Here is a 15,609-nt window from a genome sequence, read left to right as displayed (position 1 = left end):
CTTTGATTGGTTGCCTCCTGCATGAGCCCTGACCTGGGCCCCAGCCAGGGAGGAGCCTGCAACCTAGGTACATGCCCTTGGTCAGAATTGAACCCAGACCCAGCAGTGGGCAGGCCGAGGCATTATCCACTGAGCCAAACTGGCGAGGGCCGGATATGACATTTCTTAGCCCTCCAGCAGCGGACCTTCGTTTTTTTTGCCAGGAGTGTGGTGAAAAACCCTAGATCACCTTTTTGGATTCTTATTACCTAAGTTACTAAGAATATTACCAGTGGCATACAGGGAGCTTAGCCAATGAGCGGTCAGAAAGGTGTTTCCTCTGTAGTTCACACCAATCACCAGCTTGGCCCCCCTGGCCCAGGCCTGACGCCTCTGGCCCAGGCTTCAGGCCTGGGCAGGGAACCCCCATCTCCCCCCGATCACCGGCTCCGCCCTCACCCAGGCCTGACACCACGGCCAGAGGCGTCGACTCCCATCACCCTCCCATAGCCAGATTGGCCCCTTGCCCAGGCCTGACGCCTCGGCCAGAGGCGTCGACTCACATCACCCTTCGATCACAGGATCGGCCCCTCGCCCAGCCCTGATGCCTCAGCCAGAGGCGTCAGGCCTGGGCAGGGGACCCCCAGACCCCTCCAATCACCAGATCGGCCCCTCGCCCAGGCCTGACGCCTTTCGCCAAGGTGTCAGGCCTGGGCAGGGGACCCCCATCTCCCTCTGATCGCCGGCTCGGCACCTCCGCCCAGGCCTGACGCGTTTTGCCAAGGTGTCAGGTCTGGGCAGGGGACCCCCAGACCCCTCTGATTGCCGGCTCCGCCCCCTGCCCAGGCCTGACACCTTGGCCAGAGGCGTCGACCACCATCGTCCTCCGATCGCAGGATCAGCCCCTTGCCCAGGCCTGACACCTCCACCAGATGTGTCAGGCTTGGGCAGGGGACCCCCATCTCCCCCTGATCACCGGCTTCTGGGGCTTCTGGGGCCGGCCTGCGGCCCTGGATCAGATCCGATCACTGGCGGCAGACAGGCGGCTTCTGGGGTTGCACACGGGGGCCTGGATGGCGGCTCTCACGCTGGTGGCTGCGCTGTCCCGCCCTGCCTGCAGTATGCAAATTAGCCGCCATCTTTGTTGGTGGTTAATTTGCATATCATGCTGATTAGCCAATGGGAAGCATAGCGAAGGTACGGTCAATTACCATGTTTGTCTATTATTAGATAGGATTAAGAACTTTCTAAAGAATAAAGTTAAAATGTACTACCTCAAACCTTATCGTCAAATTAGATTTTACCTAATGAAAGCATTAATCTACATATCTTCCTTTAAGAGGAAATGTTTGTTCTTACACAGTCATGATGGACACTGAATTCTTCTTCTAAACATATACAACTGAATTTACAAAAAATGATTTGAACAAAAACATACTGTAACATTACCGTTAAAAAAGACCATGAGCATATGAAATACACTAAGGACACATCACCCATGCAATATTCTAGCTGAGAATGTATAACCCAAAATGAAAACATTGATTAAAGATCAATGTTATAAAAGACAAAGAGAGGCTGTGGAAACATCCCAGGATAAAGGAGGATAAAGAATCATAAAAATTAATCGTTATATTTGACATGAGACTACTGAACTAGAAGGGGAAAACATTGTAAAGGACATTTACTAAGTCAAATGACAAATTAAAATACCAATGGTAGATTGGATAAAAGTACTGTACCAATGTTGAAATACTGAAGTTGAATTAACTACAGTTACACTATATTGTGGCTATATAAAACAGAATACCACCATCCTTAGGAAAAGCACACTGTAGTATTTAGGAGTAAAGTATGTAACTTAGCCTCAAATATTTCAGGAAAAAACACACCTATATAAAGAGAAGGTGTGCAAATAGGATAAAATGTTAATGATAGGTAAACCTAGATAAAGAGTATATGAATGTTTCTTATAGTAGTCTTATCCTCGTGACATTTTAATAAGACTGAAATTATTTCCAAACAAAAAGTTTTAATAGTGTAGCAAAATGAATTATTTTATACATTATTTTATTTTCTCTGTGAAAGTCCCTTGGATTCCCATCAAATAAAACTAAATCCCTCTATAAAAATTCTCTGCTTTCATAAATAATTTACTTTAGTGCCCAAAGTGAACTTTTACAATGTTCTGTTTTATCTGAAGGCTGTTGAAGAAACTCATCAATAGAATTTCAGACAGTAAGTCCAGTGCACCACCTTGTGTCTAAAAAGTGAAACAGTAGATGATTTTATACCAGTATTATCTGAAGTTGAAAAAAATTTCAGAAAATAGTTTGGAACTTTAAAATCTAGTTAATTTTTCCAAGATGCAGACTTTGAAACTACAATTATATACAACATTCAGATTTCTCTAATACAATTTAAAGATCTTCGTCAAAAAGCGTGAAAGGCAAGATATATACAAAAAAAGGAAATGTCTTAAAAAGTGTAAGAAAGCTACATGTACATATGAAGTATTTTTTTGCTAGTTTTATGAAAAATTTTATAAAATTTACCTCTAGATGATAAGACAAACTAGGTGTTAGAGTTAGGAAAATTTAAAAAAAATTATATTTAAATAATATTTCAATAAAACAGTTTAAAACGACATAAGAATTTTATAACAACTGGAGAGAGAGAAGTGAGAGAGAGAAAGGGGGAAGAGAGGGGACACTGCTAATTCTGGTTTTGGTTAAGAATCTTGCAATGATATTTTGTACCTCTTTCCATTAAGAAAAAAAAACAAAAAACCTCATTTTTTATTTTTCTAATTCCCTTCTCTAACCTGCACTGCTCCTTCTTAAAGAAGCTTAATTTACAATCTTGGCCTTGAAATATAAGTGAGTCCTATACCGATCTCTGGAATTTAAGTGCTCAAACCAGTATCAGTCCAAATTTCTTTATTTTACCTCAAATATAGTTCCACTCTTGATCCTTTCTATGACTCAATGAATTTGTTTTTTAACTCAGAATAATACACTGAGGAGATCTGCAGAACTTAAGAACCACATGTGAATTACTACAGGTTTAAAAAAATTTTCTAAACAGAAAAAGAAAGTCAATTTTTTGTTAATGATAAATACTGGGAGGATACCTAAACAGAAGGATAAAGAAACAGGACCAAACTAGCCAGATTCTTTCCATTTTAATTTTTTAAAATAAATAAATAAATTGTGTGTGTGTGTGCGTGCGCGCGTGTGTATTTTATTGATTTCAGAGAGGAAGGGAGAGGGAGAGATAGAAACATCAATGATGAGAGAGAACCATTGATCAGCTGCCTCCTGCACGCCCCACACTGGGGATCAAGCCTGCAACGTGGGCATGTGCCCTGACCTGAAATCAAACTGTGACTACTGGTTCATAAGTGGGCGCTCAACCACTAAGTCAAGCCGACTGGACCGCAGCCTTACTTTTAATATGAATCCATAGAAAAAAGCTCAGTCTCACCCTACTCACATAAGCCATTTCCAGTTTGGGCTTATTTAAATTGCAAAAATATGAGTTAAAAAAATAGCCCTCTGTATTTATACTATGTGCCCCCAAATTTTATTGTTGCTTATCCCACAGCTAAGTGACAACTTTTTAGAAACGCCTCTTTGAGTTTTTCCAAATCATTCAACTTTCCTCTGTCATATAGATACTTCATCAGTCCATACATTTAACTAAAATTATGCAACTAAGATAATTGAATTGGAAACAAACATGAGTGACTCTTGGTAAGCAAACAGTTCAAAAGGTGAGAGAAGTACACAGGAGGATTAGAGAACTAACAAGTTTAGTGCGTTGTGAACATTAGTGAATTTATTTTTCAAGTGAAACAGTAAGGGCAATTACTACAATGAGTCAGGTAAGTGTTAAAAAATATTTCAACTTCAAAAAGTGATGAGGGAATAGCAGAAAAAAAAGGAAAAATGCCAGCTAACATCCAACCCAGTGCTTGAGCAGCAGGATGAAACAATACGCTGACAGAAAATGATGAGATACTTTCAAAATCAGGTTTCTGTAATATAAAGCATACAAACTTTGTGTGTGTGTGGGGGGTGGGGGGGGCAGTTACAAAACAATGCTTCCTCAGTCCCTCAAAGTCCCCCTGGGGAGCACGGCTGCAGTTCACACGAAGATCCCATCTAAAACCGAAGAAGCTCACTCCCTTCCCTTCTAAGGGATGTTCTAGAGCAGTGATGGCGAACCTATGACATGCGTGTCAGATGACACGCGAACTCTTTTTGGTTGATTTTTCTTTTTTAAATGGCATTCAAATATATATAATAAATATCAAAAATATAAGTCTTTGTTTTACTATGGTTGCAAATACCAAAAAATTTCTATATGTGACACAGCACCAAAGTTAGGGTTTTTCAAAATGCTGACACGCTGAGCTCAAAAGGTTCACCATCACTGTTCTAGAGATTCCTATCTGCTTAACATTTAAACTAAGTAGGTCAAGATTTGCTTCAAAGTTATCAATTTGGCAGAAATTGGGAGGATAGAATATGAGAAGGGACATAGTGGGTGGGTGATAGATATGCAAGGGTTCATCGTACATTGAAAATTTCCCTAACAGAGTTAAACAAACGAACAAACAAACAAATAACTAGTACAAAACACCATAAATTCCAGAGTGGGTAAGTGAGCTGGGTGAATCCCAGGGTGAATTTCTGAAGTGTATCATTCCCAGCAAGCCCAGGTGTCGGGTCTATCTGAGGCCCATTTTTGTATCCACTGATAAAAATGCTTACTTAAATCAGTACTGTAGACTTATGCTACCCATTAACCCAATTTTCCAGAGCACAGTAACTTCTATTCAAATATTTTATTCCACTTAAGTTTAATAATAGCAGTTTGTTCCAAAATTCACTGACAGTTACTGAGAGTTTAGCATTTGGCTGAATGCCATAGCCCCTTTGAAAGTTACTTATATTTAGATATTCAAGTAATATATGTTACTTGTGGAAACAAACCAAATCCTTAGTACTCTACAGATAGCTGAGCTGAACCCCTTGGACAGCCCTAATTCAACAAAGAGAACATGGAGGTTTTATCCTTATTAAAAACAAAAGGTGGCAAGCAGCTGTATCATGATAGCTCAATAGGAAAACTAATGCAGTGTTAATCACTGGCTTTTTAATAAACAAACAGCATCAGAGCTCTACCATGTATTACTGCCAGGTTCAGCAATAGAATAGTGGTCATAAACCCAAATCCTAGTTCTTGCTCTCAGTCAGACAATGATCAAGCCAGAGGAATAGCCCATTATTTTCAAGAATAAACATCTTAATGAACTATGCTGTTCTTTCATTTTAACATCTCTAAAGTGCCTAAACTTACTATAAACAGCAGTAAACAGCAAGCTACTCATTTTAAATGGTGAAATAACTTGTAGACCACGTAAGAAACATAACTATTACAAATCATTAAAATCTAGTATATTGTAACTAATAACCAGCACATTGTAAGTAGTAACTTGTTTTAAATGACACCAACTTGCTCTTTTCAACCACTGATATTTTAAGAATACTCATGCATGCCATTTTAAGCAAAAGCACTGACATTTCAGATTTACAAAACGGATAATTAAATGGAGATTTAAAAATAATCCCTACCCAAAATTTTTTCACTTCACAAAACAATTCTCTGTGAAATTTTATTTGCTATTTCAATAGTCTAGTGAACATGAAATGGTTCAATTTATATGTGTTACTTAAAATTCCTAAGACCTATTTAGGAATATCTAATTTTTTAAAAAGTTAACCATCCAAAATTGGCATTGAATGAATATTTTAGAACATATCCATCCTCTGCTAAGAAAGTAGCAGTGACTAGGAACAGTGGTTTCAGGACACTCCTGCTCTGCGGTGTGCTTTATTTTGAGAACCCGGATTTTAAAATTTCTGTATCTTCTAGAACTGTGACATTATCTCAACACTGCTTATTATCTGTTGGGAAATACAGCTTTACTTCTACTGACATCTCCCTCAGTATCACTTACTAAAAGCGTATTAATTTAAAATTCATAAAAAGTTATTAGAGCAATTCTGAAATATTGCTAAGATTTCCCTAAAGTGTTTGTATTTTTATTCTTTATACATAAAACTTCAATCCTGATTATTTTATTGTGCTATTCAAGACTTAAATTTCATTATAAACATATTCCTAAGAGCATAATCACCTTGCATTATAGGCCAAGTTAATACCTGTTCTCATTTTTAGTGCTATTTTAGCTACAATAAAACTTATTTTCCAGCAGCACATCTACAAATGGAGATAGCACCTAAACCCAGGCCTCCATATCACAGTATTAACTTAAAATTGTTATTTTTGTTAAGCAACTGTGATAATCTGTAACATTTGCAAATCTTGTCACAATACCTAAAAATTTTAAAACACTACAAAATCACTGACACTAAAGATTTTAGAATACCTATATATTGTTTTATAAACTTAGACATTTGCTTACTTCAGGTGAACTAGTTAGATTCACACATGTCTCCTTCTTCCTTCCTGATCTCAATTAAATTGCTCTCCACTTATTTCCTTAACTCAGCAATTTTTAACCTTTTTATCATCTCATGACACACATAAACTAATTACTAAAATTCTGACCAAAAAAATAGGTATAATTTTGACTCATTCACACTGAACGGCTATTGTTGTGTTAGATGTTGTCATTGTTGTGTTAGCAGTTTTATCTGACCATCTAAGGGAAAAGAGGTCTGTGCCCCTGACTAAGTAGTCAGGTATCTCATGCTTTAAAATTTCTTGCGGCACACTGGCTGAAAACTGCTGCCTTACCTAGATCCAAGAGTTTATCTATGTTCTAGTTTTTACAAAGACCAAGTTAATGGATTTGTTTATCCTTTCTGTTTTCTATTTCTTTAGTTTTAATGTTTACCTTCATGTTTCATTTCCCAATTTCCTTTTGGTTTGTTAATTTTCTAATTCCTTTAAGATCTGTACTAAGTTCCTGGACTAGTCACAAAATGTATCTAACCCAGTGATGGCGAACCTTTTGAGCTCGGCGTGTCAGCATTTTGAAAAACCCTAACTTAACTCTGGTGCCGTGTCATATATAGAAATTTTTTGATATTTGCAACCATAGTAAAACAAAGACTTATATTTTTGATATTTATTTTATATATTTAAATGCCATTTAACAAAGAAAAATCAACCAAAAAAATGAGTTCGCGTGTCACCTCTGACACACGTGTCATAGGTTCGCCATCACTGATCTAAATCTTTCCTTTAAACTCAGCTTTGTGATATTGATATTAACAGTCAAATGGAACACATGAACTCTAAATGGATCCTGGACCAGAATCAACCACTTAATTAATTAAAATAAATAAATATACTATAATTGTTTTAGTAATTGGGGAAATTTTACATGACAATACATTCGATGACATCATTTTAATTACTGTTTATTTTCTTATGAGTGATGATCTTGTGGGAGACTGTCCTTATTTTTAGGAAGTGCATAATGAGTTGTTTAGGCATGAAATTTTATGACATCTACAACTTACTTTTAAATGGTGTATGGGCTGAACTGTGTTTCCCCCCACCTCAAAATTCCAATATTCAAGCTCTGACCTTAGTACCTCAGAAGGTGACTGTTTTGGAGACACACCCTTTACAGTGGTAATTAAACTAAAATAAGGCATCATGGTGGGCCCTAATCCATCTGACTGGTGTCCTTATAAGAGATTGGGGCACAGGGAGAGATATCAGGCAGGGCCGCACACACACAGGACATCCACGTGAAGAGGCAGAAAGAAGATGGCTATCTGCTAGCCAAGGAGAGAGGCCTCAGAAGAAAGGAACCATGCCAGTACCTTGATCTTGAACTTCAGGCCTCTAAAACTGTGAGAAAGTAAATTTCTGTTGTTTAAGCCAACCAGTCTATGGAATTTGCTACAGAAGTCCTAGCAAACTAATACAAATGCTCTGAGGGGAAAAATGAGAAATATACAAAGAGAAAGCAAAAACAGAAAATGTTACTGTTGATGAATCTAGGTGGAGAGTATATGGATAGTCATTATATCAATATTTCAACTTTCATGTAAGTTTAAAATTTTTCCAAAATAAAAAGTTTGGGTAGGAAATTTCACCAGAAATGTGTATATGTGTAAAATTAGTTTGGTAGGGCTGCCACGGGCTTACACAACAGAAATTTATTTCTTACAGTTCTGGAGGCTAGAAGTTATAACAGGAAATGAAATTGTCCTTTTTTGGTAATACTCGCCCTGTAATATTTTATTAGAGATGACAAAATACTCAAGATTTCAGGTTAACTATGTACTACTTATTTATGCTACTGCCACTGGTAAACTCTTATTTGTGCCACTACCTTTGCAAAGAGAGATACAAGTCAGTCTTTGGCATTTACCAAAAAATAATTGCTTTAGTCAAAAATCATCAACAGATGCTAAAATTAGTAGTGACAGCACAGAATTATCTAGAAAAAAAATTAGCATGCTGTTTCTTGATTAGTCAGTGTTCCAAAACTTTAGGGATCTTATATCATAACTAGAGGCCTGACGCACAAATTTCATGCAAGAGTAGGCCTTCCTTCCCCCAGCTGCTGGCACCGGCTTCCCTCTGGCACCCGGGGCCTGGGCTACCCTCGCAGCCCCGGCTTCATCCGGAAAGTCGTCCGGAAGGTTGTCCAGAAGGACATCCAGTCTCATTAGGATATTATGCTTCTATTATTATAGATAATCCAAATACATATCTATATAAAATAAATCACCTGATTATCGTATCTGTGAGATGAGGCTATTACTGCCTAATGTTAATAGGTATGAAGAAGAATTCAGTGAAATAATGTTCTAAGTCATTAACATAATGACTGATAGAGTAAGTACTTAACAAATAGTGGGTATCACTATTCAAATTCCAAATGAGAGATGTGATTCTGCTTCAAGTTGACATTGCTGTTGTTCTGTATCTTGAGTAGCTATTTAAAAAAATCACTTTAATCCTGACAGCAATAAACTTCATCCTTATATACACCAAAAGAAACCAATCATTACAAGTAAAGTAAATCAATCTTTCTACACTGTTTAATTATATAATACACAGAAAAATAATCATTCTTCAGGTAACAACTCACCAAAGGAGTAACAAAAACACTTTAAAATGAAAAAGTTTTAACTTACTGACTGACTAAATCAGATCCCTTCTTCGAGCCATCATCTGCCTCCTCTTCCATATCAGAGTCCATACCATTGTCACCTTATAAATGAAACAAACTATTGAAAGCATGCTTATAAAATGTCACAATAATTTAATTTTAATCATTACATAAAAAGTGTCATCTTTAAACATGATGAAGATCAAAGAACTTTAAAGTTTATAGGTAACTAAGAACAATGAGATTATAAAGCAGAAAATAAAATATTTTAGGAAAAAACTTTGCTTTCTCAAAAACCAATTTTATAGTATTTTGGGTAAACATTTTTTATTTCATTTTATTACTGTATACAAACTTATGCTCTTACCTATACTCTTGAGATGGAAAAACCACATGTACATTAAAAAGTCTATTCTTGAAATGCTATTCTGGTATGTAAACTATATTTCTCTGAACAAACAGAAGTACAAATACTTTTCAATGATTACCCAATAATAAAATTAAAGTAATATTCAAGTAAGAAAAAGAACACCTCAGGATTTATTCTGAACATAGTATTAACTAAAAAGTTATTAGAATGGAGAAATATGTATTCTTACCCTCAAGAATCTTCAATATTTTTTTTTCAGATAGGAGTTCTAACTGTTCTTGGCATAATTTTTTAATTTCTTCTACTGAACAGTTCTAAAAAACAATGACATTTTTAAAAATGCATTTATGTAATATAATGGCAATGTAAACTAGGAAGCAGCAATCACTAGAAAGTCCAGTTAGCAAAACTTTACAATAAAACACATTAAAAGCCACATAAATCCTTTCCTGGGATGAAATCTGAAAAACTGACAGTTAACATGTGAACATTATAATTTATAAAACTTGATGAGAATTTACAGTCATGCTATCAGGAAAAAACAAACCAAAGAGTAATCAGGAGCCCAGATATTATCAACAGCATTCTACTTATGTCAGGTAATTCTTCTAAAGGTTTAAATATTCAAATCCTGGCTCTCTATCTTACATATATGATTTTGAGCCTAACTTGTCCAAACCCTATTTCTACAATTCTAAAATTAGAATAGCATGTATTACTCTGAATAATTTTCAGAAACAAATACATGAAAACATTTGTAAATTTAATAAAATATAAGCCACTACCAAACATCATTGAATACTGTTACACAGCAATGTATTATCTTTTTTTGTTTGTTTATTTAAAGTGTTACAAATAGTCTCCTTTTCCCCCCATTGACCTCCCCCTGGCCTCCCCCACACTCCCGGCACATGCCCTCACCCCCCTGGTGGCTGTGTCCATTGGTTATGCTTATATGTATGCATACAAGTCCTTTGGGTTGATCTCTTACCCTTCCCCCAGCCCTCCTCTGCCTTCCCATTGAAGCACCAGAAAGAATCATTATACCTCTAACTTAATTACTAACAATGCCTGCATTTAATAGAATTATTTCCAGAAGGTCAATAAATTCCTTACCTAAGCACACTAAATTCACCCATTTTTTTTTCCTTGGCAAATTTTTACATACACAAAGCCATTTATATAAACTCCCTTTTCTATATGTTTTTAAATAGCTTGTTTTAGTTGAAAACATCCAATTATAATTTGCATTAAGTAAGCCAACTGCTACAAAAAAGGTGTGTAATTTCTTTATATGTGTATAGTCTGGTAACATATGTAATGAAGTACCTTTAACACGTCAGGCAGCATTTTCTGTAACTTCTTCTCTCCGATGATACAGAAGCACTGCTGAAGCATTTCTTTTTTGTCTGATATGTAGAAACTAACTGGTTTTAATGACACAGTCAGGTCCAGACCACCTTCTTCAAGATCACTGTGCTCTGCCAAGAATAATTCTTTTTCCAGAGTTGGTAAAAGATATTTGGCTTCCTAAAATTAAAGGAAATTCCAGAACCATTAAATACTACTACTTACAGTGTATGGAATATGTACATAACGTCACACATATTCATTTAATAAATTCTTCATGAAATATTTCCAAATTCTTGGTTTACATAGATTATTTATCTAAAACCATAGGAAAGAAAAATTATTTGCTCAGTATTCTCTGAACTTACTCTCCACACCACAATTATCTCATTAAGTAAAGAGATAATATCTTAGGACACATAAATATACTCAATATTGAATGATTTCCTACAATTTTAGTCTTCTAAATAATTGGAATAATCCTACAGTTGGCCATTCATCCAAAAGTTTTATGTATGTCTTGTCATTATTCTTAAATTGATATAGAAAACAGGATAACAGCAAAAATGTTACAAATCACAATTATACAGTAATGTATTACTGCTTACCAGGAGCTATTATCACTTTTAAAACTATCATAAAATTTAATCATAGTCAAAGTAGCCAAGTAATTTAAGACACTTCTGTCAAATCTATCCAGTCTCTCCAAATCTACTGCCATAATCCTGGTCCAAGGTACCATTACCTTTTGCCCAGATTACTTCACTAGCCACTTAAGTGTATTTGCTGAACATAAGTCTGTTTTGTATAATGTTGCCAGAATGGATTTTATAAAATGTACATAATACTCATCTTTCCTATTTATAACCTTTGAATGATTTCCTACTGCTTTTAGGGTAATATGGTCTAGCTAGTCCTTCCTGCTCATTCTTTGTGTTTCAAAAACAACAAACTTCTTTGAATTACGCAAATGTAACCTGTTCTCCCTTCACCTCATACAGGCAGGACTTCTGTACATACTGTTCTTCTGCCTACAACAATCTACCCTACCCCCATTTCGCATACCACACACACACTATCCTTCCAAGACTAACAAATGCAGATAGCAATTCAAAAGTCATTTTCCTTGGAAAATCCAAATTATGTTGCTCAGGTAGATTTCTTCTTTTTCTTTTCCAATGAAATTGTTTAAAAATCGGTTTCTAGCCCTGGCCAGTATGCTAAGTGGTTAGAGCATCAACATGCACACCAGAAAGTCACTAGTTCGATTCCTGGTCAAGGGCATGTACCTGGGTTGCAGGAAACAACCAAACAATGTGTCTCTCTCACACTGATCTTTCTTTGTCTCCCTCCCTTCCACTCTCTATAAAAATCAATGGAAAAAATATTCTTGGGTAAGGATTAACAAAAAAAAATTAAAATTAAAAATAATAATAAGTGGTTTTTTAAAAAGCCTACTTAGAAGTATACTATAATTAGACTGAAAAAGTAAAGGAGGTCAACTCTGGTTCTAATGGCTTACAAAATATTTCAAATGTTAGTAAGAATGTAGAGAAACTAGAACCCTCACACATTGCTGGTAGGAATATAAAATGGTGCAGCCACTTTGGAAAACAGTTTGGCAATTCCTCAAGAAGTTGCTGTGTGACCCAGCAATTCCATTCCTAGATATATATCCAAAATAAATGTAACCACGTCTGCACAAAAACTTATGCAAAAAAACAGGTACACAAATGTTCATACCAGCGTTATTTATAATAGCCAAAAGGTGGAAGCAATCCAAATGTCCTTAAGTGACAAATGGAATAACCAAATGTGATATTATTCAGCCATAAAAAGAAGTATTGATATGTGTATCAACATGTATGAACTTTGAAAAAACAAGCTAAGTGAAAGAAGCCAGTCACAAAAGACCACATACAATATGACTCTATTCATTATAAAATGCCCAGAACAGGAAAATCAATAAATCCATAGAGATAGAAAGTAGATAAGTAGTTGCCTAGAGAGGGAACAAAGTGAGGGTGCATCTTTGAAACAGCTAAGATGTACACATAGGGTGTTGTTTTGGGGGGGGAGGGTAAAAAATATTTTCACATTGAACGTAGTGATTACTGCACAACTACTCAAAACAACTGAACTGCATACTTGAAATGAGTAGATTGTATGGTCTGTGAATATTTCCATAAACCAGCCGTGGGCAAACTACGGCCCGCGGGCCGGATCCGGCCCGTTTGAAATGAATAAAACTAAAAAAAAAAAAAGACCGTACCCTTTTATGTAATGATGTTTACTTTGAATTTATATTAGTTCACACAAACACTCCATCCATGCTTTTGTTCCGGCCCTCCGGTCCAGTTTAAGAACCCATTGTGGCCCTCGAGTCAAAAAGTTTGCCCACCCCTGCCATAAACTGTTACAAATAAATACATAAATAAATAGGAACTCAATACACAATAAATATAATGGCACTCTTGAAATTCTGAAATGTTATCTATATGACTAACATAATTTCTTTTTTTCCTTCACAAATACACTTACTTCTTAGAAATAGGGTTTAGTTCTGTATGCAAATGTTTACAACTTAGCATTATTGATCTGAGCATCATGATACAGAATACTAAAGATATGGAAACTATTTTAAGATGTCCAAAATTGAATCTAGAGAGTGTGGGAAAACTGAATACATCTGTAACTATCATAGAATTTGGAAAATAAGAGTTAAGAGAAAAAAAAAAAACCTACTAGACACAGATTGATGTAAGCTGTATAGGTCAATAGTCAAGTTTGGACAAAAAAGGAAAGGCTCTCAACTCAATCCATGAGGCAAGCAGAATTTTGATACCAAAACCAGAGAAGATAACAGGAAAAATAAAACCCACAGGCTGCTTTAACTTAGGAACATAGACTGAATTAAAAGTAAAAATACTGAATTCAAGCCAAGTACAACCAAACCAACAAACCAAATTACTAGTAGGTATCTCGAAGACTGCAAGGATAGTTCAATATTAGTTAATATATCAATAAAATTACATTACCTTATAACTGAAGGAAAACTATGTAATCATCTCAACAGAATGCCATAAAAGCATTGGATAAAACTCTACAATCCTCATGGAACTAGGAATTGAAATTTCCTTAACCCAATCATATTTATACTACAAAACCTATGGCAAATATACATACTGGTAGAATATTACAAATGTCCCCACTAAAAAAGAACTCGTACACAAATGTTCATAGCAGCGTTATTCATAACTAGAGGCCTGGTGCACTTTTTTTGGGGGGGAGCGGGCCTAAGCCATCAGTCGGACATCCTTAGCGCTACTGTGGAGGTGGGAGAAGCTCCCGCCACCACTGCTGCGCTCCCCCTGTGGGAGCGCACTGACCACCAGGGGGCAGCTCTTCCGTTGAGCGTCTGCCCCCTGGTAGTCAGTGTGCATCATAGCAACCGATTGTTCTGCTGTTCAGTCGATTTGCATATTAGCCTTTTATTATATAGGATTATTATATAGGATAGCCAAAAGGTGGAAGCAATCCAAATGTCCATAAAGTGCCGAACGGAATAACCAAATGTGATATTATTCAGCCATAAAAAGGAAGTACTGATATGAGTATCAACATGTATGAACTTTGAAAAAACATGCTAAGTGAAAGAAGCCAGTCACCAAAGACCACATGCAATACGATTCTATTCATTATAAAATGTCCAGAAGAGGTACCCAGCAATTTCACTTCTGAGACTCCAATCTAAAGTAAAAGTAATTCTTGCACATGACACATGTACAAGGGTGTTCACTTTTGTATCATCTCTGCAACAGCAAGAAAACTGAACACCTAAATATTCATCAATAAAGATACAATGAAATATCGGGCAGCCATTAAAAAAGAAGCAATTGCATATATAAAGGCCCCTCATCCCAACAATGCAGCCGTATTATCCAATTCAATGGGGGCGATGTCACAATAAGGCTTATATGTAGAAATTTAAGTACACACGTCTGGTAAGAATTAATAAAGAGACTGGGTATCAAACTATTAATGGGGAGGGAGGCTTAAAGAGCGCCTGCCACGCTTTCCCCTTTATTTCTGTGTTGTATAAGTTTTAAGTATGTATTTGTGCACACCTTATAATATACTATTAAGGAAACGATTTTCTTAAAAACAGCGGTATCTTGGCAGGTCGATGGAACATAAAGAACATGTCCCTTAGAGCGTGGGCCTGCGGACTGAAGGGTCCCAGGTTCGATTCTGGCCAAGGGCACATGCCCGGGCTGCAGAGCTTGATCCCCAGTGGGGGCTGCAGGAGGCAGCTAATCAATGATTCTCTCATTACTGATGTTTCTATCTCTCTCCCCCTCTTCCTTCCTCTCTAAAATCAATAAAAATATATTCAAAAAAATAAAATATAAATTAAATGTTACTTTTAAAAAAGAACATGTCCTTTACGTAGTCAGACACTGGACACAATTCTAGACGCTGGTAACCAACTGTGACTGGGCAGACGTCCTTAACCTCTGACTCAGTTTCCCCGTCTTGCAATGCGGAGTTCATAGCAACCTGTTAAAGGCGAAGCTGTGGAGAAAGGCAGGCTGGCACGGGCGGTAAAGGCTGGCTCTCTAGTCGTACTTTTTAGGGAGAGGGGAGAACACAGGGGTGAAGGGAGCCAAAAGCACAATCAGTCCGTCACCCGCAAATTCAGGGACCTGAAGTTTGAAACATGGGAGCGCGGGGCGCA

General features: G+C 36.7%; 1 protein-coding gene across 1 annotated transcript in view; it reads right to left on the bottom strand.

Moving 5' to 3' along the window:
- CAAP1 (caspase activity and apoptosis inhibitor 1) overlaps nucleotides 1–11,063 on the bottom strand; it is a 25,789-nt gene extending 14,726 nt beyond the window's left edge. Inside the window, exons 1-3 of the mRNA XM_014532295.1 lie at nucleotides 10,851–11,063; nucleotides 9,751–9,835; nucleotides 9,177–9,252 (exon numbers count right to left, since the gene is read on the bottom strand). Of these exons, the coding sequence (XP_014387781.1) occupies nucleotides 9,177–9,252; nucleotides 9,751–9,835; nucleotides 10,851–10,919 (230 nt within the window). The 5' untranslated portion in view covers nucleotides 10,920–11,063. The remainder of the gene's footprint in view (nucleotides 1–9,176; nucleotides 9,253–9,750; nucleotides 9,836–10,850) is intronic.
- Nucleotides 11,064–15,609: the final 4,546 nt, after the last annotated feature.

The sequence above is a fragment of the Myotis brandtii genome, unplaced genomic scaffold (assembly GCF_000412655.1).
Source record: "Myotis brandtii unplaced genomic scaffold, ASM41265v1 scaffold871, whole genome shotgun sequence".
NCBI classification, from domain to species: Eukaryota; Metazoa; Chordata; class Mammalia; order Chiroptera; family Vespertilionidae; genus Myotis; species Myotis brandtii.
The sequence above is the reverse complement of the archived record's forward strand: the minus strand, read 5'-3'. Positions and strand labels throughout refer to the sequence as shown.